A 26,706-nucleotide genomic window follows, 5' to 3' on the forward strand; every position below is an offset into this window, starting at 1 on the left:
TTATGGAGGCCATGGCGGATCAGGGAGTTCAGGAGGCCATGGCTGGACAGACAGTTCTGGAGGCCATGGCGGATCGGAGAGATCAGGAGGCCATGGCCGAATAGACAGTTCAGGAGGCCATGGTGGGTCAGCCTCCACGGCCTTGGCCTCAGCATTCGGCCCGGCCCCTACTGCTGTAAACCTATGCCCCCCTCCATTAAAAATTTCTTGGGGGAATTTAGTGGCTCAGAAGGGCCTTCTAGCAAAGCGGGCTCTGGAGGAGCGAACACTGGAGGGAGCTCGGGAGGTAGTTCTGGAGGGAGCTCGGGAGGTAGCCATCTTGTCCGTGTACTTTGTTGAGGCTGCCATCTTGGCCGGAAACTCAGGTGCGACCGCCATCTTGGGTGCAGACTTTGATGTGGTGGCCATCTTGTGAGCAGCTGGCGGTACTGGGGTGAGGTTGGCAAAGGAGCTTTGGATGATGTTGGGGTGTTCGGGGCGTGGCAGGCAGTCTGAGCTGTTGGTGCGGTAAGTGGAGGTTCTTGGCTTTGGGGGGGGGACTGACTATCATCCTCTATTTGTTCGATCTCGAAGTTAGAGCCGATTAAGTTAAGAATGATGTTGATCAATTCAATCAAAGGGAAATTGTGAACAGGGAGATCGCAACAAATTGAATATTTAGGCGTGAGGCGTCGGGCCAGTTCACCTGATGGTACAGCTCAATAAAATCCGCCACATACCGTTCCAACCTCTGACCGCCCTGCCACATTCTCCACAGCCGTTCCTCAGCAGTCATTGTTTCGGTGTCTTCTTCTGTGAGGGTTGCTGGTTGTGAAGTGCCAGATTGAAACTCGAGGAGTCCAGAATAAATCAAACAATGTACTTATTAACTCCAAAAGCTGGATTCAAAGGAACGCACAACCAAACATAATGTTAATATTAAGAAGACACAAAGAGACTGAGGGACTATGAATGTTTCATCTGAAGGTTGAGTGGGGAGTTTGTACTTTTTACTATTTTTTTTAGTTTGGTCTCTCTTACATTTGTTGCATTTGATCCCCTAGGAGATTGAGATCAGTCTGTATCTAGGTTTCCTTAACAATTAGATTGAATAAATTGTATAGCAGCCAGCTTAAACTCTATAGGAGACCAGGCGACAATGATCAGGTTTGGACGCCATGATATGAGATCTAGCATTCATGCATTACATAACTATGTTTTGGTGTTACCTGCTTTGTGGCATTAACTTTTATTTCCTTGTTTTCCCACCTTAGGCCCAACAGCACTGAAAGAGGAGAGGGAAGTACTGATTGGAACTGAAGAGAAAGATCAGTATGAGAATCTCCATGATTTCATAACTGGAGAAAAATCATTTTGTTCCTTACAGTCAGAAAATACTTCTACACAAAAAAGAGCTCCAAAGACAAAAACTATGGGTTTTTTCACTTGCTTTCAGTGTGGAAAGAGTTTCAGTGAACAAGGAGAATTTACAGTCCACAAGGAAACTCACACTGGAGAGAAGCCTTTTATCTGCCAACAGTGTGGAAAGAGTTTCAGTGCAAATAAAAAACTTAAATTCCATATGAGAATTCACACAAGAGGGAAGCCTTTCACCTGCCAACAGTGTGGAAAGAGTTTTGTTCAAAAAGGAAACCTTGAACTTCACATGAAAATTCACACTGGAGAAAAGCCTTTCATCTGCCAACAGTGTGGAAAGAGTTTCACTCGAAAGGGAACCCTTAAAAGGCACACGAGAGTTCACACAGGAGAGAAGCCTTTCACCTGCCAACAGTGTGGAAAGAGTTTCATTCAAAAAGGTAACCTTGAACTCCACATGAAAATTCACACTGGAGAGAAGCCTTTCATCTGCCAACAGTGTGGAAAGAGTTTCACTCGAAAGGGAGCACTTAACAGGCACATGACAGTTCACACAGGAGAGAAGCCTTTCATCTGCCAACAGTGTGGAAAGAGTTTCATTCAAAAAGGAAACCTTGAAGTACACATGATAATTCATACTGGAGAGAAGCCTTTCATCTGCCAACAGTGTGGAAAGAGTTTCACTGCAAATAAAAACCTTAAATTCCATATGAGAATTCACACAAGAGGGAAGCCTTTCACCTGCCAACAGTGTGGAAAGAGTTTCAGTCAAAAAGGAAACCTTGAACTTCACATGAAAATTCACACTGGAGAGAAGCCTTTCATCTGCCAACAGTGTGGAAAGAGGTTCAGTGAAAATAAAAACCTTAAATTCCATATGAGAATTCACACAAGAGGGAAGCCTTTCACCTGCCAACAGTGTGGAAAGAGTTTCAGTCAAAAAGGAAACCTTCAACTTCACATGAAAATTCACACTGGAGAGAAGCCTTTCATCTGCCAACAGTGTGGAAAGAGTTTCACTCGAAAGGGAACCCTTAAAAGGCACATGAGAGTTCATACAGGAGAGAAGTCTTTCAACTACCAATAGTTCGGAAAGAGTTTCATTCAAAAAGGAAACCTTGAATTTCACATGAAAATTCATACTGTAGAGAAGCCTTTCATCTGCCAACAGTGTGGAAAGAGTTTCAGTGAAAATAAAAACCTTAAATTCCATATGAGAATTCACACAAGAGAGAAGCCTTTCATCTGCCAACAGTGTGGAAAGAGTTTCAGTGAAAATAAAAACCTTAAATTCCATATGAGAATTCACACAAGAGGGAAGCCTTTCACCTGCCAACAGTGTGGAAAGAGTTTCAGTCAAAAAGGAAACCTTCAACTTCACATGAAAATTCACACTGGAGAGAAGCCTTTCATCTGCCAACAGTGTGGAAAGAGTTTCAGTGAAAATAAAAACCTTAAATTCCATATGAGAATTCACACAAGAGAGAAGCCTTTCATCTGCCAACAGTGTGGAAAGAGTTTCAGTGAAAATAAAAACCTTAAATTCCATATGAGAATTCACACAAGAGGGAAGCCTTTCACCTGCCAACAGTGTGGAAAGAGTTTCAGTCAAAAAGGAAACCTTCAACTTCACATGACAATTCACACTGGAGAGAAGCCTTTCATCTGCCAACAGTGTGGAAAGAGTTTCAGTGAAAATAAAAGCCTTAAATTCCACATGAGAATTCAGACAGGAGAGAAGCCTTTCACCTGCCAACAGTGTGGAAAGAACACGGAAAGGGTTTCACTCGAAAGGGAACCCTTAAAAGGCACATGAGAGTTCACACAGGAGAGAAGCCTTTCAACTACCAATAGTGTGGAAAGAGTTTCATTCAAAAAGGAAACCTTGAATTTCACATGAAAATTCACACTGGAGAGAAGCATTTCATCTGCCAAAAGTGTGGAAAGAGTTTCATGCATAATGGAAACCTTGAATTTCACATGAAAATTCACACTGGAGAGCAGCCTTTCATCTGCCAACAGTGAGGAAAGAGTTTCACTCGAAAGGGAAACCTAAGAAGGTTAAGATGTTAAGATGCCTTAAGATGCCTTAACATTCACATGAGAATTCACACTGGAGAGAAGCCTAACACGTGCAAACAGTGTGGAAAGAGTTTCAGTCAACGAGGAAGCTTTGACAAGCACATGAAGATCCACAATGGAGAGAAGGCTGACAGATCTCCTCAGAGTGGAAAGAGTTTTGATCAAAGTGGAAACTTTGACGTCCACCAGAAAATTCACATTATAGAGAGCCTTTTTACCTGCCAACAGTGAGGAAAGAGTTTCACTTTAAAAAGAAATCTCAACAGGCACATGGAAATTCACAATAGCGAGAAGGCTGCCAGATACCCTCAGTGTGGAAAGAGTTTCAACCAAAATGTATCAAATGGACTGTCCTTGATTCTGATTGGTTGAGACACATCTGAAGCTGTTGTAAATTGTAAATTACTCTACAAATGTCATTCTTTGTTGCCTATGTGCTGCTCGGAAAAAAATCCAGACCAATCAGACACACAGTTCACCAAATAATAAATTCTTCATTAGATTGACAAATGATCACAAACCCCCTTCACCCAATCCACAACACTGGCTGCCGTGATGTCTACAAATAGTCTTACTATGGCATCCAGGACTCCTCTGCCAGACCAGATAATCTTTACGACTCAAAATTATTTAAAAAAGAATTTTCCCCAACTAATACTCTAAAAAAAGGACACATACTGCCATAGGAACTGACATCTTTCATTAATTCTTCAAAACACTTTTCTGTGAACAAACACATATTCTCAGATCGTTGTGTAAGTTACTACTGTAAATTTATTTTGTCTTTTGTATTGTGCAATGTTTTTATGCATGTGTTATAATAGATCACTAAGTAATATAATCACACATATAACATGATTAGTCTGGTTGAATTAGTTGATGATCTAAAAGATGGTGTCATATCTTTTGATACCTATGCAACATTATTAATGTTTTAAGAATCTTTAGTAGTTTTTACATGAAATTCCAATCCCAGTACATATGCAAATACCATGCTTACAGACAAAGACCGTAAACTTTCTCTCCAAAAGCAAAAGTCACCATTGGCTCTCTCGCATCTCAATGATCAATTAACCTGGCCTCCCAATTACCTTTATATCCTAACTGCGACCCCCATAGGAGATAAAGGCTTCACACAGTGACTTGCCTCAATTCTCCAGGGTTTTCTCGGTTCTTTTAGTCCTGTGTCTCATCACCTTGCCATCTTCTGGTTGATATGTCCCAGAGTCGATGCTTCTGCACCTGGGAGGCCTTAAACTCCTAGGAAGATGAGGAAAATGAGCTAGAACTCTTCAGAACCCTAAGCCTGTGCCAGGCCCTGCAGCCTTGTCTTTTCATTCACATCACAGGATTTCAGCTGGGTCTCTCTCTCTCTCTCTCTCTCTTTTTTTTTTTTTTTGTGGCCAAGAAAATATCATTGCTTAGAGTTGCTGTGAAATTAACCTGAATTATCGCTGGGCGAACAGATTAGTCCATGGCGATATTTAATTCTGCTAAAGTAAAAACTGGCAGCTGATATAAATAATTGTAATCATAATTAGTCATAAATTAATTATTTATATACATTTCCCTCTTGAGCTAATTCACAACTGATTGTGAGGAACTACAGATAAAGTCAACAGTTTATATTTCCTTTTCAGAATCTGCAAAATATTCCCTTGTAAACAAAAAAAAAACAAAGGATTCTAATTAGAATTTCTATCATGTTTTGGAAACGTTCCTTGGATTCCATTAGGAATTGTCTTATAGGACAAGACATAAATGTCCTGTAGGATCATTTCTACATGATTTTAATGGGATTCAATTTGATCTTGAATCTTAAAAAAAAAAATGAAGAATACTACTTTTTCAATGTATCTACCACTAAGTAATAGTTTTTGCAGTTTACTTAAACTCACCTTGATGTACTTTGTTCAATTGCAAAACTTACATTAGTGCACAGCATTAGTGCAAACATTTCTAAGGAACTGATAAGATTGATAAAAAAATAAATACATTTAAAAGTATTTTAACTCTTTCCCTGGCAGCATTTTTTTTAAGTTGGCAGAAACTCCCAACATTTTCGACAGGACCGTATTTTAGAATCGCACAATATGTAGGATTTTATTTCATATTTGCTGGGTTTTTGAGAATTGTACACCCTGAAAGTGAGGTACCCACGCCACAGAAGTATCCTCTCATCAATGAATATTGATGCATTAGGCTGATACGGTTCACGGAATTTGGACAAGAGGTAATTTAAGACAGGACAGCCTGTCAGTGTCATTGGCTGGCCTTGCTGTATTATCATTAAAGTGAAGAAAATGTGTGCTGACAGTTCATTTCATGCCACTCATGAAGAGGTTCAGGATCTTCAGCTGGATGGCTCACAGTGGACCATGTTGACATGGTTCACAAGTCCGACCTCTGCATTGTTGCTGTGTTCTACCTGTAAATAATTATATGAATCATATGTGTATTGGTCACCCCCATACTACAACATTTCACTTGAACACCTGACAACTGGACAATCTTTTTGTTTATTAGTGTATTTACTGATTCAGGAATGAATGTCATTGAAGGCATGTCAGAACTGCCTAGAAACCTTGTTATTTACTCCGTTATGCTAATACTTTTTAGAATTTAATACATTGATGAAAAACTATTAGTAGCTAAGTTTGACTGTAATGCATGGTTGTCTGTTGTTGCTTTGGTGGTTGTCACATCCACTGCTGCTCTGAGCTCTGTATCGGCTGCTGTCCGTGGTGCTGAAGCTCCAAAGCTTCACAAATCAAGAATTAAGCCAGACCTGCAGCTTCCTTGACAGGGATAGGAACGAAGATTTCTTAGCCTGATCACTGTCTGGTGATTTTCAAGTAGGCTGTTTTGCAGAGATATGTACTATTTTCTCTGGGTTTTTGTGCAGCAAAGTCACAAGTCAAAAGTCAACAATGATTATGGTTATCCCAAATCCAGCTAATCATATAAAATCTGAGATTAACAAAAATTAACAACAAAACGTATAATTTTGCGAGAGATACAGATATACAAATAATAATACATACACCGCGTTCCAAATTATTATGCAAATGATATCTTTCTCTGGTTTTCATAATTAGTCAATGCAAATGACAGTCAGTATAATTTTTAAGTCATCAACCATTAGGGTATAATTCGAATTTTATTAAACAAACCTCCTAATGATAACAGTATTTATTTCAAAAATAAAAAACTGAAAATGCACTGTTCCACATTATTATGCACAACAGAGTTAAAACATTGTATAGGTTGTAGGGTTGGGCATCTAAGGTATAATGCCGATCCGATACGCATCTCGATACAAAGTATCCGATCCGATATATTAACGATACATTTGTGACATATTGCGATGCAATACGATACGATTCACACCCATATCACGATACGATGCGATAATTCAGCACTAACTAATTAGATCAAGTTTATGTGATGATGTGAAAGAGGATGCGGTGCCAGTGAATGAGTCTGATTATTTATTAACCAAGTAAAACCAAGACTTTTTGATTATGTATGTATATATATATATATATATTAGACAGATTTAAAGCTCCTGCATTCTTTTATTCAGACATTCTAAACAACTACAGAGTACTTTTTCTAAAGTAAGTGAACCTGCCAAACAGAACAACAGGGAGATGCCAAAACACTAAAAACAGATGCCACTCACTAAACCTGTCCATTTGAACTGGACTGACCGAATATCTTCTGTTTGTATCCATCATAAAATGAACATACAAATGAAAAATACAGGAAATACATACTATATCTGTTGATGCTGGTGCTCATATGTGCATAAACACCACTGACCCTTACAAGATCCACCTCTATGGGTGAGCATCCATTATAAAACACTCACAAGACATTCATTTTGACAACTATGCAAATATTTTGAAATTTCACACAAAAATACTATGGATCGGAGCCCCGAAAGCATGACTAGTTCATGAATCAATAGCGGACTTATGCGTGCCTAGACTCCGATATGCAAGAGTGTCATTGTTACTATTACTCTGATCGTCTTTACTTTTACTTTAGTGCGAGGGTTTGTTTCATGCAGTCAAGAGATGAAGTAGAGACCCGTTTTTCCGCGGGGGTATAGGTTACTTTTATGTGGGCTTTTGCTGGTGGGAGTGGGACAAAATAACATACATTTCTGCAGGAGCGTGCAGGAGTGGGACTAAAAAATCAGTCCCTTGCAGGTCTCTGATGATGTTTGGGTGCCGCGGTTGAAAGTTTTGAGCCGCCGTTCAGTCTGTATGCGATGAGGCTTGCTGCGACAAGTCCAAAGCAATCAATCACAGAACACAAAAGAGGCCGTGCTTTGACCATTTTAGAATAAAATTTAAGTTAATTTTAAGCCATCGCGCGGGCCACCGGTTGAGAATCCCTGCTCTATGTGACTTTCTGGACACGCCCCGGTCTCTGTAGTGTTGTGATAGTCTACGTCATTCACGCAGCAGTGAAGGGAGACGTGCTTGCGAAACAGGGGAGAAAACAATCTAACAATATTTTCCACTTTCTAAATAATAAAAGTATGTCTACTAATAAAAGTATGTATGTCTACTAATAATTATAAAGAAATAAATCAGGATTTACCGATGCAGATATGTTAGAAATGATGCATCGCGATACAAATGCCAATTTGTATCCGATGCACACTTTTTAAACCGATGCATCGCATCGTTAACGTTTTAAACCGATGCACCGAGTGAATCGGGGAATGTTCCCATCCCTAATAGGTTGTAAAGAACTGAAAATGGGCATTTGCTGAATTTGCAGCATTAGGTGGTCATATTTACTGGAATCTAAATCTATTTCAATCAAAAACATCCTAACTGGGCAAGTTACATCTTACCATAGGACCCCTTCTTTGATATCGCTATCACAATTCTTGCATCCATTGAATTTGTGAGTTTTTGGAGAGTTTCTGATTGAATTTGTTTGCAGGATGCCAGAATAGCCTCCCAGAGCTGCTGTTTTGATGTGAACTGCCTCCCACCCTCATAGATCTTTTGCTTGAGGATGCCCCAAAGGTTCTCAATCTGGTTGAGGATGATTTTGCTACGGAAGGCACAGTTTTTCTTTTTGTACCATGAAAGAAAGTGGTAAGTCAAAAACTCGACATACTTTGCCGAGGTCATTTTAATACCTTTAGGGATCCTAAAGGGGCCAACCAGCTCTCTCCCTATGATTCCGGCCAAAAACGCCACCTCCTTGTTGTGGTCGCAGCCTTGTTGGGACATGTTCCATCCACTACTCCATCCATCTGGACCATCCAAAGATGCACAACACTCATCAGTAAACAAGACTGTTTGAAAATGAGTCTTCATGTATGTCTGGGCCCACTGCAACCGTTTCTGCTTGTGAGCATTAGTTTGGAGTGGCTGAATAGTAGGTTTATGCACAACTGCAAGCCTCTGGAGGATCCTACACCTTGATGTTCGCGGGACTCAAGAGGCACCAGCAGCTTCAAAAACCTGTTTGCTACTTTGTAATGGCATTTTAGTAGCTGCTCTCTTAATCTGATGAATTTGTCTGGCAGAAACCTTCCTCATTCTGCCTTTACCTGCACGAACCTGTCTGTGCTCTGAATCAGCCTCAAATCTCTTCACAGTACAATGATCAAGCTTACGTTTTCGTGAAATATCTAATGTTTTCATACCTTGTCCAAAGCATTGCACTATTTGACGCTTTTCGGCAGCAGAGAGACCTTTTTTCATTCCCATAATTGTTTGAAACCTGTGGCCTGCTTAATAATCACAGGTGTCTGAGATTAATTTCAGTGATCCAAAGAGCCATGAGACACAATACCATCCATGAGTTTAATTGAAAAACAAAAAACTGTGTGTTTATGACACTTACATACAATTTGCATAATAATTTGGAACGCGGTGTAATTCACAAACTGGCAAACACTGATTGATTACAGACATTGTCGGTAGCTGGAGACTGATGCAGAGAAAAACACAGAGAAGATAACACAAGGACAGCTAGTGAATGAAAACCAAAGATACGGACAATGAGAGACGGGTAGTTTATAGGTAAATGTAAGACTAACATATTCATACTAAAAGCATGATGTAGTGTGTTTAGTTTGTGGATTTTGCTCTGTGTTCCTGCTTGTACCCATCCAGAAGTCATTAAGCATTATAATGTTGGACTTTAAACTACATGTTACATTTCAGGCATTCTCTTTGTACAGAATTTCTGTGGAATTAATGGTAGATGATGCCTAAGAGTCTTGTTTGTGTTTTAATTATTGCACTTTATTTTCATGCTGGGAAAGTTTTTTTTTTAAAAATAAGATATTTAATAAAAAATACTAATTATAGAAGTTGTACTTATTACTTATTCAAAAGTTAGTCAAAGGATTAAACAGCTAATTTAAAAAAAAATAATATTTTCATGAACCGGAAATAAAAACAATCAACAGATTAGTTGACTAATCTAAAAATTAAGCGATAGACTAATCTACAGACAAAGTAGTCGTTAGCTGCAGCTCTAATTCAAACTAGTAACAAAGGCTTGGGCTTAGCTGCAAACTGTGATTTGAAGTAGTTCTGCACAAAAGAGGGGTTTTAAAGACACTCTAATGTTGTTTCTTAAGTATTTACACACTTGTGCCATCAAACCGTTGTTTAAACACAATATCACACTCGTAGACGAGAGATATGGCTGTATATTGGCACAATGTGATTACCTTCGGCCGAATGTGATGTTGCTCATATATATATATATATGTGTGTGTGTGTGTGTGTGTGTGTGTGTGTGTGTGTGTGTGTGTGTGTGTGTGTGTGTGTGTGTGTGTGTGTGTGTGTGTGTGTGATATCAAGTGCTGGTGTGTACAGGGTTAAAAGCTCAGAGAGATTATGAGGTGCCAGATCATGCAAAACCTTATAAGCAAAAGCATTAGGATTTTATTGAAGGTGAAGCACCTTGTAAAATTGGGGCCCGACCAGAAAGACCCCCTCGAACCTGGCGTAGGCCTGGGTCACTGTCTTCGCCGTGAGGTCATCTGTGTGTGCCACGTACCTGTATTTTTATGACAGAAGATAATACAGTTACTTTAAACATGGCTTTTCGATGCTCTTCTTAGTGTGTGTGTGTGTGTGTGTGTGTGTTTTTCTTAGTGTTAAATTTTTTTCGAATGTTTCACTATCACATTTGATCACGATAACTCTCTCTCCGTTACTCTCTAATGCAGGTGTAGTTTTATAAACACATGTGTTCTTGTGCATGGATGCCCGACTTACCGGTCCGCTAAAGCGTTGATCGTCCTCCGGTGTCGCTCATTGTGCATGTCGCACATGGTCACGACGCGGCTCACCGGGTGCTTCGCCGTGGCCGGCATGTGGCAATGGGGCGTGAGTCCATGGGCAGGTGGTCGAGGTTACTCTGAAAGTTCGCCATCTCAGTCATGGAATAAGAGGAGAACAGGGTCCCCCGCTGACCCACCACCTCCTGCAGCCCACAGCGTGACCACAGGAGGTTGACGGTCCCGTCGCTAGAGGGGTGGATGTTGACGGCCACGTGATATGAGATGTCGGCGACTCCCCGCGTGTCGGCAAGACGCCTCAGGTCGAACCACCCTCTGTCCTTCTGCCCGAACTTGGTGAGTGTCAGGTATATGCCCATGTCCACGTCGACGTTCACATCTTTGACTGAGCTCATGAAGAGGTCAAGCAGGAACCTCTGGTCGCCGGCCAGGACGTTCATCTTCGTAAGGTTGCCAAGGTCATTCTTCGTGATGCTGGCTCTGGCCAAGTCGCGCGCCGGCAGGCCCTTCAGCCGGGCGGTGAAGTTACTGTAGACGGCGTTGATCATGCCAATGGCGTGCGTCTTCGCCATAATATCGCTCCGGAACATGGGGGCAGTGTTGTTCGGGTCGACCGGCACGAAACTTAAATTTAGAAAGTAGCCACCGTCAAAATGCTGCCCATCGACCTGAGGAAGGACATGACACCCTCCGCAGTGTAGGCGGTCAAGTCCAGGTGCTTCCTGAGAATGTGCCAGTGGTTGATCACCTTCGATGGGTCAACTTTGCCCACGAAGAGGTAGTGGAGCCCAGCTTTCAGGCAGCTCACATCCTCTGGGTGGATGACGACCCCGTCGAAATCATATGAGTACCTCACTACCTCGCAGGCTTCGTCTAATACAGTGGCAAAGATGGGGATCCGTGGGGAATCCGTACTTAAAAACTCCGACACACTCTGGAATTTTTGGAACTCGGTAACAAGGCCGCGTGTGTTCTCTGCACATGTCACATCGAACGGCTCAAAATCCTCACTGAATAAACCCAAGAAAAAAAGCCAATAAACTACATGGTTTGACACACACTAACTATTACACGTCAAAGATTAAACATATATAAACACTCACATGTCCATTTTTCAAACTTTTCGTCTCTGAGGAGATGGATGATAAAGGGTGCAGTTACAGACCCTATGTGCAGACCCTTTCTCCTTTCTCCCAATCGCTAGGTCACACATTTATCAGGGTCTCTTTGTCAAAACTATCCACACAGTGAGCACAGCAGAAACTTGTTTTGGGCTAAACTGTGGACCATTTATCAGTGCTATGTCACAAAATGCATTAGATGACGACATCTTTCGATTTTTACATGAATTATTTTTGCACTTAGACATCAAAACTTTACGTTCCACACTGGCCAAGCTGCACAGGCGTACACACTGCTGTCAAAACTGTTAAACTTTTTGTTTGAACAAAAATGTTTTGTTCAAAACAAAAACATTTTGCAAAATTGAACGAGACATTAATTTGCTACATCTCCACAGTGATGTTGTAATGAAATATATGATGTGCTTTTGAGGTCGGTGCTTTCTGATTAATAAAAAGTGTGTTTGTTGAACTAAATAAAAAAATAAAATAAAAACTTTGCAAGGGTTCTGGAAGAGTTGAGTAGATTTGAAACATGAATCAATTCTTTTGGTAGATTTGGTGCATTTAGAGTCTGTTAAGTGAACTGCTGTGCCAAGATGAAATGTCGGTGGGGAGAGCTTTGTGAAGAGTTCTGCAGAAGTGACCCAAGCATGGGGAAATGTGTCAGAGCAAATTAAACCTAACTGTACATACCTAAATGTAAACATGGTGTAGTAAGCAATCTACTGTTTATGTCTTACTGAAACTTACAGTTTCCTCGTCCAGAGTCAGTGCTATATTGAAATTGCCAGCGTCTTTCTGGTGACTCCGGAGGACCACTCTGCTCCTGTGGGTGACACGGCCCACCCAATCTGCATCCTGGAAAACATCAAAGGTGTCATTAAAAAAAACATCGAAGGTGTCATTAAAAAGGAGTGAGTGAGTGAGTGAGTGAGTGAGTGAGTGAGTGAGTGAGTGAGTGAGTGAGTGAGTGAGTGAGTGCGTGGGTGGGTGGTTGTTTGGCTGGGTGGGTGAGTTTGTGAGTGAGTTTTTGCATGAGCGAGCGTGTGTGCTTGTTTTTGTGATTCATGAGGACACAATTTGTATAATGGCACGACCATTACGACGTAAACCTGACATTGCGTGGGTCCTCATTTTTGAAATAGCTTTAAAAACAAATTCAAAATGTAAAAATGCACAATGTTTACTGTCATGGGTAGGTTTAGAGTAGGTGCAGTGTAAGGCCGATATACAGTTTGTACAGTATAAAAACCATTACGCTCATGGAATGTCCTCACTTGGATAGCAAAACAAACCTCAGTGAGTGAGTGAGCGAGCGAGTGTGCGCATGTGTGTGTGTGTGTGTGTGTGTGTGTTGGAAGGAAAGGAAAGGAGGTGAAGTGAGGCCAAGTATGGTGACCCATACTAGGAATTTGTGCTCTGCATTTAACCCATCCAAGTGCACACACACAGTAGTGAACACACACACACACAGTAGTGAACACACACCCGGAGCAGTGGGCAGCCATGGCTGCCCACTGCTCCGGGTGTGTGTTCACAGTGTGTGTGTGTTCACTACTGTGTGTGTGCACTTGGATGGGTTAAATGCAGAGCACAAATTCCTAGTATGGGTCACCATACTTGGCCTCATTTCACCTCCTTTCCTAACACATACAGGAAGGGCTTCCATAAAGCATTTTTGGCTCTAGAAAAAAATACTAGAGGATGTAATGTTGATAGATCATTACAATTAATGACAATGAGTGCTTGTGGTGTGGTGTGAACTGCTTTATTGTTTTGACGTGCTACTCAATTTATCTAGAAATTATAAAATGGTGCCCTCATTGTCTCGTTATCCAGTTAAAACCAAACCACAAAACAAAAAAAGTAAACAAAAACAAAAACTAAAGCAAAATTGGTTCAAATCTTTTGTAAACAAGATAAGATCAAAATATTGCTAGCCCTAAACTGCAACTTTGCACTTTACTAAAACGTGTCAAATTAAGTAGGAAAGACAAGTCCAAGAAAGATTATAATACTGGATCTGGCAACATGGAGACACTCATATGAGGAGTTTTAAACAGCTAATTTGTCATTCAGAGAAATTTTTTTTCTGAACATAAAACATTTAGAGAGGACAAAACCTCTGTGACCTCATAGTTGGCTAAGGCCAGAGCATTTCTTTCCATAGGTTTGCAAATGAAGTTTCAGGTCTCTTTTATATGTGAAACTCTTCTCACACTGAAGACATTTGAATGGTTTCTCTCCAGTATGAATCCTCATGTGAGTCCTAAGGTTTCCTTTAACGGTGAAACTCTTCCCACACTGAGGACAACAGAAAGGTTTCTCTCCGGTGTGAGCTGGCAGGTGAACCTCGAGGACGGCGTTGTGTGAGCAAGTTCTTCCACAGTGGAGGCACATGCAAGCATTTTCTCCAATGTGAGATTTGACATGATTCCTAAGCAAATTCTTGTCTGTGAAACTCTCTCCACACTGCTGACATCTCAAACAGTTTTCTCTTAAATGCATCTTCATGTGTTTACTAAGGGTTATTTTACATCTGAAACTATGTCCACACTGACCACAAATATACGGTTTCTCTCCTGTGTGGATTCTCATGTGATTCTTAAAGCTGTCTTTGCGTGAGAAGCTCTTTCCACACTGTTGGCAGGTGAACGGACTCTCTCCAGAATGACATCGCACATGAGTATTTAGGTTTCCTTTATGTATAAAACCCTGTCCGCAGTGAGGGCAAGTGTAAGGCCTCTCTCCAGTGTGAGTTCTCCTGTGGACTGTAAGGCCTTCTTTCTTAGAGAATGTTTTTCCACACTGTTGGCAGATGTAAGGCTTCTCTCCAGTGTGAATTTTCATGTGGACGTTAAGGGTTCGAGTTTGGTCAAATGTCTTGCCACACTCTTGGCAAGTGAAACCCTTTTTAGTTCCATTCTCTTGAGCTCTTTTTCGTGAGGGAGACTTTTTAGTCTGTGAGGAAGTAGAAGTTTCTCCAGTTATGAAATCGTCATGTTCCTCATAGTAATATTTATCCTCCATTTTATTCAGTTCTTCACTCTCCTCTTTCAGCCCCATCAGGTCTAAGGGAAAAAGAGTCAAATACAAGTTAACACCAGTTTCATGGCACAAAACAGCTGGTTTCTGCACCCACTAAGTCAGACCGAGCTGTATTGCCAAGTATGTTTGCTCAGCTCTTTTTCAGCTAAATGCTGTTTTTTTTTTTCTTTGTAAAAGAATCAAAGAATACTGAAAAAATAATGGTACACAACTGTTTTTAACACTGATGAAGTCTGAAATGTTTCTTAAACAGCAAATCAGCATATTGATTCCTGAATGATCTGGAAGACTGGAATAATAATGTAAATTCAGCTTTGCCATTATAAATTACATTTTACATTTTTATTCAAATAAATTATTATCACAAATGGTTAAAATATTCAATAATATTACTGTTCTTATTCACTAATTCAGCCTTGGTGACTTTACAAGTCTTACTGATCCCAATGTTGTTGTTTTTTAGAAGTCATCAAGACTGCTTTAATTTAATCAAAAATACAGAAAAAAACTATGATACAGCAAAATGTTATTACAATATTTTTGTGATACAAAGCTGAATTTTCAGCAGCTGTTACTCCAGTCGTAAGTAGCATAATTTTTCATTAGAATTATAAATATTTTTTGGAACCTGTGATTCTTTTTTTCAGGATTCTTTGATGAATAAAAAGTTAAAAAGAACAGCATTTAGTCAAAATATAAATCTTTTCTAACAATATAAATTTATGCTATCACTTTTTATTCATTCAATATATCCTTGGTGAATGAAAGCATTAACTTCTTTCAAATAAAGAACAAATAAAAATTTACTGACTAAAATCTCAGGTTCCAAAAAAAAAAACATAACTTTCCAGCACTGATAATAAAGCAGTATATTCTGTATATATATATATATATATAATATATAGTGATTTCTAAAGGATCATGTCACACTGACTGAACACTGGAGTAATGATGTTGAAAAATTCAGCTTTGATCAGAAATAAATTCAATTTTTTAATGTCTATTAAAATAGAAGAAAGCTGTTTTACATCATAATACTATGTCACAATATAACATCTGTCTGATGGGAAACAAAGTTGTGTTTACAAGTCCCTGTTACTAATAAAAAAAAATCAGAGGAAAAAGTAAATTATGATCAATACATGTAAAGTTAATCACATTTTACAGTTTGTTTTATGGAGAGAAAGATTGTGTCTGTCTGTTACATAAATAACTTTTTAATTGTTTCTCCTTCTATTCAAATGTAGATACCAGGTTTAATATTAATAATTGTTAATAATCCAGGATTTTCTCAGCTGCACATGAAGGCAGTATTAGTATTTGTCTGATCATGTGATCTCTGTCTGTCCTTCTTAGAAAATGAAACCAACCTGTTTGTTCCTCGGTATCTTCTTGTTTCAGACTGAATACTTCTTCAATCTTGATGTCTTCACTCTCCTCTTTAATAAACTCCATCATTATAATAGTGGATCTCAGTTTGCTTAACTGGGAGTTTTGATTCAGTTTGGACAATCTGTTTAAGAAGAGAATAATTAACAGAAATAAAAAATAAATCTAAACTGTCTGTGTGCAACTCAGTGTAATGGAGTCAGTCAGTTAAGGCCTTAAATGAAATAAACTACTCAAACACTGAATTCAGGTAAACTGAATACAGATTAAAATAACGGATCAATATAAATAGGTTTTCATTATTTAGATTTTGGTATTTATTGATTTGTAGGTTTTAATATTTAAATAATGTAAAATGAAACTTGAAACTCAATGATAATTTATTAATTTTACAACGCGTGTAAAAGGCATAAAACAGCGTGAATGGACATCAAATCGAACGCTTTAAATGTTTTTAAACACCAGCCTTCCTTCAGCCGAATCGAGCAGCGCACACCGGTGACGTCACGTCGTCTCGTCATAATAAAAGTCCTGTATCTTGCATACAGAAAACACATATATACAACAAAAAACACTTCAGTTCTTATTGAATTGATTTTAATGTATTAAATTATTTTATCTTCCTCCAAAGTAAGTATGTGTTGCTTGAGGTCTTTTCCAGTCTTTTTCAGACATTTCAGACATGAATATATCTTAACATTTGTCTTTCACATTGCTATGGGCTACATAGAATTTTTTTTTTTTTTGAGCTCTAATGCCAACATATGACAAAAAAATCAGACAAACCATTTGATTTATTAACAATATACAACAGAGACATAAATAGAAAGCCAAATTACTAATGGAAACCTTGCATTTGATTATTTTCTTAACATTTAATATTTCATAAATTGTTAATTATCCTCTTTAGCAATAAACATCTGACAAATTACACATTTTGTTTAGTAGTAAAATATTTATGCCTGTAATACAAGTGTAGTGTGTGAGTTACACTCCTGCATTAAAAAACTTGTTTTTAAGATTTTCTTTTATTTCATTGGTTCAAACAAAACAATTAAGCTAGCCCAATATTGTAAATATTACAATTTGTATATATTTGCCAAATAATATTTTTCTAATTTCATTCCTTATATTAATATGTATTTCGCCAAGAAAAAAAAAAAACTCTTAATAGCATTGACATAAGTCTTATTGTTCATATGTGTTTCCCTGTAAATATCTTAGCAGTTTTGGTTTGTAGACAGAAGCGCGTGAACAGGACTTTTATTTTGATCTGGTACTCTGACGTCATAGGGCTGCGGCGCGCTCCTGCATCTGTGTTTGCTTTCAGTTCAGGAAGGTCTGTAGTTTTAATCATTTAAAGTGTTTAAATTCCTACCATGCGTTCAGTCTGTTTTATATGTTTTACAAGCGATTTAAACTAATTATTGCGTGTAACATTGTAATATTGTATCTAATGATGAACGTTATTTATTGTGAGTAAAGCGTATCCACAGATCAGTCTGATTTCTCTCTCTGTTAGTGATTCAGATCAAAACAGTGAAAATACAAAGAGAACAAACTCAAACATGAGAAATGACAACTTTGACAAACAACTGCAAATTGTTTATTTTTTTGTAATGACAATCTTAAAATACAATAGTTTTTTTTTCAAATATGCCTCGATTAAATGTAATATTAATCATTAAATGGTAATCAAAACTGAATAGTAAGTTGAAGTTTTGAGTGTTTGTCAAATCAGATCATTTAAGATCAGTGCACTGATTACTGAACTAGGGCTGACTGAGATTCACACAGATTTTTTTTTTGTATTATTATAATTGTCATCTTAAACAGGACAAAGTTTCCAACCACAGAAAAAAAAACCTTCTGGTTTGGCTTCGGAGATACACGTGACATAAAGATGGCGATTATTAAAGAGGAGAGTGAAGACGTGAAGATTGAAGAAACATTCAGAGTCAAACATGAAGATACTGAGGAACAAACAGGTTGGTTTTCATTCTCAAAGCTGAACTATCCTTTGAACTGTAACGGTGGCATATACCTAAACACAAATATTTTTTTTCTAGTTCGGGCGCCAGACGGGGATATAGCCGTCAAAAATTTAATTTGAAATAAACCCAGATAAGCTCAAATTTAGAACCACCGGTTACACATACACATAATTTAAACTTTTAAATCAAAAGATATAAATTCACAAAGGGAAAAAACAAAAATGCAATACAAGGTTATAGTTGTCGTTCCAGTTATATTTTCACAATTACAAAAAGCCAAAATGTCCAGCACATTTTCATTTCGTAACACAAAAACGAAACCAACAAAAAAAACAGTTGAGATCAGATCGCGAATATGAGATCCACATCCAAACTCGGTTTCCCCGTTCAAATCAGCATTTTCAAGTGTCCAAACCAGAATGCAAAAAGTAATACAAAAAAAAACAAAGGGGAAAAGTGTCAAACATAATTAATTCAGCACATTTATAAAGTCATTTCCAAAAATGAAAACAAAGAGAGAGGAAAAAAAAAAGAATGCTATACTCACACGCCAACTGGCGATAGGGGTGAATGAGAGCGCGTGGCGAAAGTGTTGCGGTGTGTTTGTAATGTGTGTTTGTGGGTCCAGCTGCGCCGCTACTCAGGCTAACAACACGGAAGAGAGTCTAGGGTGGCGTATCGGAGTTGGATACTACCGGGAAAACAGGGACAACAAAGTATCCGGTCAAGCATGACACTCCTTTCTGCACAAGTGGTCCTCAGGGCAGAGCTCAGTTTCCCCCCCCGGGAACGCTTCAGCACCCCACCAACATACAACATAGAGTGCGCAAGCAGCTGATTAAGGCTGTGCGTTAGACCATCCTAATACTCGCATTCCAACGTCTTCCCGCTTCACCTCCTTGCCTGCTCCTACTCTCCCTCCATGGCATTTTGAAAAGGTATTTAACCAAATTACATCACTTCCTGCGCAATTGTTTCCATTCATTCATTGGTTGGGCTGGCGGCAGCATAGGAACGCACGTTAGTTTCGTTTTTACGCCACAGAACACTCCTCTACATTTTATCAATTCATTTTTCTTTGGCAGGTGTTTTTCTACACTGTTTGCCTTTCAGCTTTCTTTTTGAAAGGATTTCAGCTTCATTTTTTTCTTAGAGTTCTCTTAGAGTGATTTAAACACAGACTTGTGTCTGATCAAATATTTAAATGTTAATATTCACTGCTAGGATTGAGTAATATTTTTAAATGAAATAGGTAAATAAGGGCTGTGTGCACGTGGTCTAACTTGCTCTGATGTAATGATGACGTATGTGAAATAAAGTCTGGTCGTCTGCTGCCTTAATAGTTTACTAAATGTTAGTTTATGAGAAGAGTCCACTTATATTTTTTAGATGGTCAGTCACAGAAAAAAATGTGTCCATGTCAAAAACATTAAACAGATTGTTAACATCTAGGTCTAATTCCAGTATATCAGGCAGGAAATAAAAACATTCGCTTATCATTCATCAAGCTCATATATGGCTTATCATTTGAAAGTGAAGCATGTATATAAGCAGCGGACCGCTTCATCTGGTGACTCACGCTGGACTGAGACACACACCAGTTTATCATCCACCACAGTATTTAAGCTGCTTTTTCTAACATTTCTAACATCTTCACCTCGCTGGTCAAATGCTGGGGTTGTGTGATGTTTGTTTCAGAGAGGCATGTTAGAGGTGGGTTTTACATTAGTGCTGGTCTGACAGAGGAAATGCTGCTTGATTTTGAAAAAAAAAAATTTGAGATGCCACCTTTGGTTTGAGGTGCAAAACAGTTGACCCTGTCCAGCTCATTGTTAGCCCTGGAACACACTGACCCTAAAGGCGGCCGTACACGGTGCGAATTCGGACAGTCGGAAGACCGTATAGTCACGCACACGTCACGAGTGACTTTTTTTACGGACGCAGTGGTACACGGCACGATTTTAAAACCTGCCGATTTCCGAGGCAATCACATTCTGAGAGGAAGGCTGTGTATAATATACTGTGTATGTACTGTTCAATACAACTGCTCTCTGTCTATCTCATAATTGCATATAAAAAATATGAGCTGTGACACTTTGCTACACATGCAGGAACCGTGTGATCACCATTGCGTGTGTACACTCGTTGCAAACTAGACAGAACTTCACCTCTACAGCAGTGCTAACAAGCATATGCATTAAAGACACTGGAACTGCAATGCTACAGCACTAGCATTGTAATGTATGTTTTAACGTAGTATTATGCACGTCGAGGGGGCTAGTTGGCCACCACTATAGCTAGCAATAGCTGAAGCAAACAATAGGTGCTCGATCACCGATCGATACCTCATACAGCGCTCGCTGTTCTTGCCAAAGTTCAGCGAGTTTCACCTGTGGCGCTGTCATGTTCATCTTCTTCTGTGGTTTTCTTTTCTTTAGCTTCTGATTGGTCATTTGCAGTTTGCTCAACAAATCAGCTTGTTCAACAGCACACATGTCACGTCTTCAATCCGACAGCTCCCGAAGTTTTTTGACATGTTTAAAAATGATCGTGAGGTCGTGAAGTGCTCGTAAGGCACTCTGCTCGTCTCGTAAGTTGTCATACACCATACGAGCCCCGACCATACGAGAAGAGACGATTCCCTCCGATAACCACAAAAATCGCATGCGAGCTCGTACGACCTCAAAAATCGCACCGTGTACGCCCGCCTTAACTGGCTATTGTCAACATGAGTGTTAAAGGAACACTGAACTTTTTTTTGGAAATAGGCTCATTTTCCAACTCCCTCTGAGTTAATAAGTTGAGTTTTACGGTTTTGAAACCCATTCAGCCGTTCTCCTGTTCTGGCGATATCACTAAGCATAGATTTAAAAAGTAAAGATGCGATTTTCTAGGCCGATAAGATTAGGAACTACACTCCCATTCCGATGTAATAGTCAAGGAAGTTTGCTCCCATAATATGGGCACAGCAGGCGCAGTAAAATCACGCAGCACAACGTGACCAACTGCATAGCTGGGAACTAATTTCAGGCGCTGCTTGATATTACGTCCATATTACAGCAGCAAACTTCCGTGACTATTACACCAGAATGGGAGGTTAGTTCCTAATTATATTGGCCTAGAAAATCACATCTTTATATTTTCCGCCAGTCTTAGTACACGATACAACTTCAGAAGAGTCAAGTTTTAAATAGGACAAAAAAAATCGTAACTTGTTGGTCATTTTTGAACGCGATGCTATTGGTCTAATAGGATTCAATGATCTATGCTAAGCTATGCTAAAAGTGATGTGGCCTGAACAGGAGAACGGCTGAATGGATTTCGAAACGGTAAAACTCAACTTATTAACTCGTGGGGAGTTGAAGAATGAGCCTTGGGGTAGAGTGTTCCTTTAAAGTCCCCAGGATAAGAGTTTTCTCAAACTTGAGGTACATCAGACAGCAGATCTGCAAATTCAGGCATGCAATCTTCATTTGTTTTAGGAGGTCTATAGACTGTTACAGTGGCAGTAGTGATGGTTGCAGAGACACTCAGAACAAGACAAGATAATAACAGTGAAGTAAAATGGGGAACGACTCTTCCACTGGGATCTGGGGATTCAAATAATCCAAAGCCAGTGGGAGTAAAAATTGCTTTTGCGGTTTAAAAGTTATTAGCATATACTTGACTGCAAATTGTCCTTTAGTTTCACAACTTTCCTGTAAGCGGTTCCACGGTCTCCCATAGAGTCGAGCGAATGAAGAAGAACACCAATGATTACAATAGGTGCCTGCCTTCGGTGCTAGGCCCCCTTAATTAGATCTTCTAGGTCAAGCTGATTTTATTATTATTTATTATTATTTTAAATAGAGGGTTTAAATGCCAGCTTGATAGTAGAAAGATCCTAAATAAGTGAAGAGTTTTGCAAATAACATGGAACACCTCTTACAGCTGCTTAGTACAGCAGTCCTCACATCCCACCGCTCTGCAAATTTTGTGTCTATCTCTGATCACGTACAACATTTGTTCTATTCGAATGGAAGTGCCCTGCAACGTGGACATCATAGGATATCCTGCCATGATTCCAGTTCAAAGCACGTGTACGTGTTTCATTTAAAGATCATTTAAGTGTGCAAGACATTGTAGAAATTGTTTTTATTTACAGATGTCACACTTCACATGTCTCTAGTAAGATTTGTCTGTGTGTGAAGACGCTGCAGGCGGTGGCGTAGTGCAAATTAGTGAATAAATGTTCCGAAGTGAAGTAAACTTCAACGGGTTTCCAGTGCTTAGGGAACAATGAATACTGTGTAGGGACCATATCAGTTAGTACACAGTTCATGCACAGAGCTCAACTGACCAAATGCACGGAGCGTTCTTTAGAAAGATAAGCCAGCTCGTAATCTTCAGCTGAAGCTAATTTTATATGTGATATAGGTGGAGACTCTTGAGACTCATCCACTACCTCGTTCTTATCAGAAACTAAGAAAAATAATAATCGCAACGTCCTAAATAATAATAGCGGTAACACTTTATAATAACTATCCGTTATAACTAGTTAATAGACCATTAATAAACTGTTAGTTAATGAGTAATAAATGACTTGTTAAATAACAGTTAATAGTTTGTTAATTATTTATAACTGTGCCTTATAGATAGCCAATAGATAGCTTACAAGCTGTTAGTTAACAAGTTATAAATTACTTGTTAACTGTATTTTAATGATTTATAACTATACCTAATAAATTAGTAATAGATCATGAACAAGCTGTTAGTAAATTACTTACTAAAGACTTGTTAAGTATCATTTAATAGTTTATATATGTTATTGGGACGTTATTCTAAAGTTGCAACTATTCTTCATTTATTAACTGTTAGTAAATGAGGAATAGTTGCAACTTTAGAATAACGTCCCACTAACATACATAAGCTAATAACTAACACTTAACTAATACATTAACTCACACTTTACAGATCAGTTGTTCATAGTTAACCATCTACTAATACCAGTGACTTTGTACTTTGTAGAACAGCAAATGGATGGAACAAGTTCAAGCTACAGAAATTTGATGTGATATTTAAAATACACAATTTTTGTACCTCAACCTTGTTCCACCCATAGGCTTTTCTGAGGTTTGGGCACTTTTTGTGCTAAACATGAAAACAAAATAAATAAAAATCTAGCCATTGGCATTATTGATATGAAGATGTTTTATCACACCTTGGACCCTCTATACTGAGTGAACCAGCGGCGATCCATTTGCTGTTCTACCATGTTTCACTTTTATTAGTAGGTGGTTAAACTATGAACAACTGATCTGTAAAGTGTGAGTTAATGTATTAGTTAAGTGTTCGTTATTAGCTTATGTATGTTAGTGGGACGTTATTCTAAAGTTGCAACTATTCCTCATTTACTAACAGTTAATAAATGAAGAATAGTTACAACTTTAGAATAACGTCCCAATAACATATACAAACTATTAAATGATACTTAACAAGTCTTTAGTAAGTAATTTACTAACAGCTTGTTCATGATCTATTACTAATTTATTAGGTATAGTTATAAATCATTAAAATACAGTTAACAAGTCATTTATAACTTGTTAACTAACAGCTTGTAAGTTATCTATTGGCTATCTATAAGGCACAGTTATAAATAATTAACAAACTATTAACTGTTATTTAACAAGTCATTTATTACTCATTAACGAACAGTTTATTAATGGTCTATTAACTAGTTATAATAGATAGTTATAAATAATTAACAAACTATTAACTGTTATTTAACAAGTCATTTATAACCCATTAACTAACAGTTTATTAATGATCTATTAACTAGTTATAACGGATAGTTATTATAAAGTGTTACCATAATAGCTGCATGAAAATTCATATTTTAAAGTTTAAATTTTAAAGTTTCATATTTTTTTTACAATTTATCATTTAAACGGGAGCCTGGCAATCCCAGGAGCCTACCTGCATAGTTGTACATTTAAATGCTGCCAGCTAAACACTAACATAAGATGTTTAAGCTAACGTTAGCTAGCTAGCGATACTTCTCTTCAAGGACATCTTAATGGTATTATCAAGAATGTTATAATCAGTAACTTGCCTTTATAGTCATGAACACATTTTTAAAATCTTACAATATTTTAAAGCCTTTATTATTTTCCAGCTCTACAGCTGTGAAATAAAATTCACTTAAAGGACTTTAAGGAAATTATATCGAATTACCCATATAACCAAAAGATGGCAGCAGAGGATTAATTATTATACAGCTGCCATTTCAACTCCCTATACTTTTTAAGATGTCTTGCTTTTCAATTTATTATAAAATTACTAGTATAATAACTTTTGTCGTGAAATGCTATACAGGGAAGTTTGGTCCTCTTAGACAAACAACACTTTTCTTTGATTGCGAATGTGAAAACGAGCAAAGTACGCTCATATTACGGCACAGTACAGTTGACCAGAAATGGCTTGTCTTAACAAGGAAGTAATCCGTGCCTATGGTCAATTCTAATGAGCTGATTATCAGATTCAGGTGTGTTAATTAAGAGAGGCATGAAAAATATGCAGAGCAGGTGGGGCATGAGGACTGCAATTGAGAATATGGGCATATAGGATGTAGTTGTGTGTTAGTTTTGACAATTTACATGTTTGAATGTTTTGATGCTTTTTTGTGTCATTAAACTGGGGTTAACTTTTACTTGTCTTTTTTTCACCCTAGATCTGATGCCACTGAAAGAGGAGAGTCGAGTACTGAATGAAATGGAAGAGAAAGATCATGATTTCATAAATGGAGAAAAATCTTTTAGTTGGTCACAGACTAAAATTACTTCCTCAAGAAAAAAAACTGGAAAGACAGGAAGAGGTTATTTCACCTGTCAACAGTGTGGAAAATCTTTCAATCAAAGAGATAGTCTTAAAAGACACGTGAGAATTCACACAGGAGAGAAACCTTACACCTGCCAACAGTGTGGAAAGAGTTTCACTCAACCTGGACACCTTGGAGTCCACATGAGAATTCACATTGGAGAGAAACCGTATGTCTGCGAACAGTGTGGAAAGAGTTTCAATCAACCAGGACACCTTGGAGTCCACATGAGAATTCACACTGGAGAGAAACCGTATGTCTGCGAACAGTGTGGGAAGAGTTTCACTCAACCCGGACACCTTGGAGTCCACATGAGAATTCACACAGGAGAGAAACCTTATGCCTGCGAACAGTGTGGAAAGAGTTTCACTGAATCTGGACAGCTTAGAGTCCACATGCGAGTTCACACTGGAGAGAAACCTTATGCCTGCGAACAGTGTGGAAAGCATTTCAATCATAGACTGAATCTTGAAAGACATGTTTCAATTCACACTGGAGAAAAGCCTTTCACCTGCCAACAGTGTGGAAAGAGTTACACTCTAAAAGGAAGCCTTACGAGACACATGAGAATTCACAAACAGCCTTATGAGTGTGATCAGTGTGGAAAGAGCTTTGATCAACATGAAAACTTTGAAGTTCATAAGAGAGCTCATAAAGGAAGTCCTTACTCATGCTCCGAGTAGAGGATGGATACCCGAGCCGAGCCCGACGGTACCCGAACGGAACCCGATGGGCCGGGCCGGGTTCGGACAGATATTTAGAAAGGATGCTCTGGTTCGGGTCGGGCTCGGTCACATCAGCGCAGTAGTGCGCCTGTGTTATAACAGCGCTTTTTGCCCAGTGTGCACTGATGCTCTCATCTGTTGACATTTCCGAACGCTTTCCTACAGTTGCTTAATAAAAGCGGGCTATCCACACAAAAAAGTGCATGTGTCATTAGTATGAGAAAAAAAAAGAGATTTTAACTGTGTCGGGCTCGGGGCGGGTTCGGTTACTGCTCTGTCGAACGCGGGCCGGGCTCAGACAGAAAAATGCGGCCACACAATGTGGAAGAAGTTTCAACCAAAAAGGAAACCTTAACAGCCACATGAGAGTTCACTCTGGAGAAATGTCATTTATATGTGATCACTCCTTACGAGCTGCGTCAAGCGATATGGGGAACGCCACGCTCTGAATATTGTGTGTAACCGATCCGAAGGAGGGAGTGACGTCACATGCGGGGTGACGTAAGCGACCAGGAAGTATAAAAGCACGTGTGAGGGGGCCGACGTCAGCATTCAGGAATACAGCAAGAGCTCCAGGGACACGCACCGGGGGGGAGACGGGCACCATGTAATGCGGTGAGACCCGAGAGGGGCTGCCCTCAATGACCCTGATGCACAACCGTCCAGGAGGAAGACCCTGTTTTGCTTTTTCATATCAGACAGGGTTGACCATAAGTGTCTCTCCGTTGCTACAAGGGCTGCCATAGACCGCCCGGGCCGTCTCCTTAGTAGCGCAGAGAGCCAATTTAGCGGTACGACGGAGTTCTAACACGTCAACTTCCTCGCCGCCATTAAGCTC

General features: G+C 39.0%; 2 protein-coding genes across 2 annotated transcripts; one reads left to right on the forward strand and one right to left on the reverse strand.

The window, feature by feature from the left end:
* Positions 1 to 881: 881 nt before the first annotated feature.
* Positions 882 to 26,075, forward strand: LOC141321976 (uncharacterized). Its single transcript, XM_073833404.1, has 5 exons — positions 882 to 2,407; positions 2,444 to 3,047; positions 17,518 to 17,632; positions 18,091 to 18,281; positions 24,997 to 26,075. The coding sequence occupies exons 1-5, from the start codon at positions 1,412 to 1,414 to the stop codon at positions 25,824 to 25,826; spliced, it is 2,736 nt and encodes a 911-aa protein (XP_073689505.1). The 5' UTR covers positions 882 to 1,411; the 3' UTR covers positions 25,827 to 26,075.
* LOC141340389 (uncharacterized) lies at positions 13,455 to 16,773 on the reverse strand. Its single transcript, XM_073845342.1, has 2 exons — positions 16,275 to 16,773; positions 13,455 to 14,927 (listed from the first exon to the last, which is right to left on the reverse strand). Exons 1-2 carry the CDS (start codon positions 16,360 to 16,362, stop codon positions 13,990 to 13,992), a joined length of 1,026 nt encoding a protein of 341 aa, XP_073701443.1. The 5' UTR covers positions 16,363 to 16,773; the 3' UTR covers positions 13,455 to 13,989.
* Positions 26,076 to 26,706: the final 631 nt, after the last annotated feature.

Source organism: Garra rufa, chromosome 1 (genome assembly GCF_049309525.1).
Source record: "Garra rufa chromosome 1, GarRuf1.0, whole genome shotgun sequence".
Lineage (NCBI taxonomy): Eukaryota > Metazoa > Chordata > Actinopteri > Cypriniformes > Cyprinidae > Garra > Garra rufa.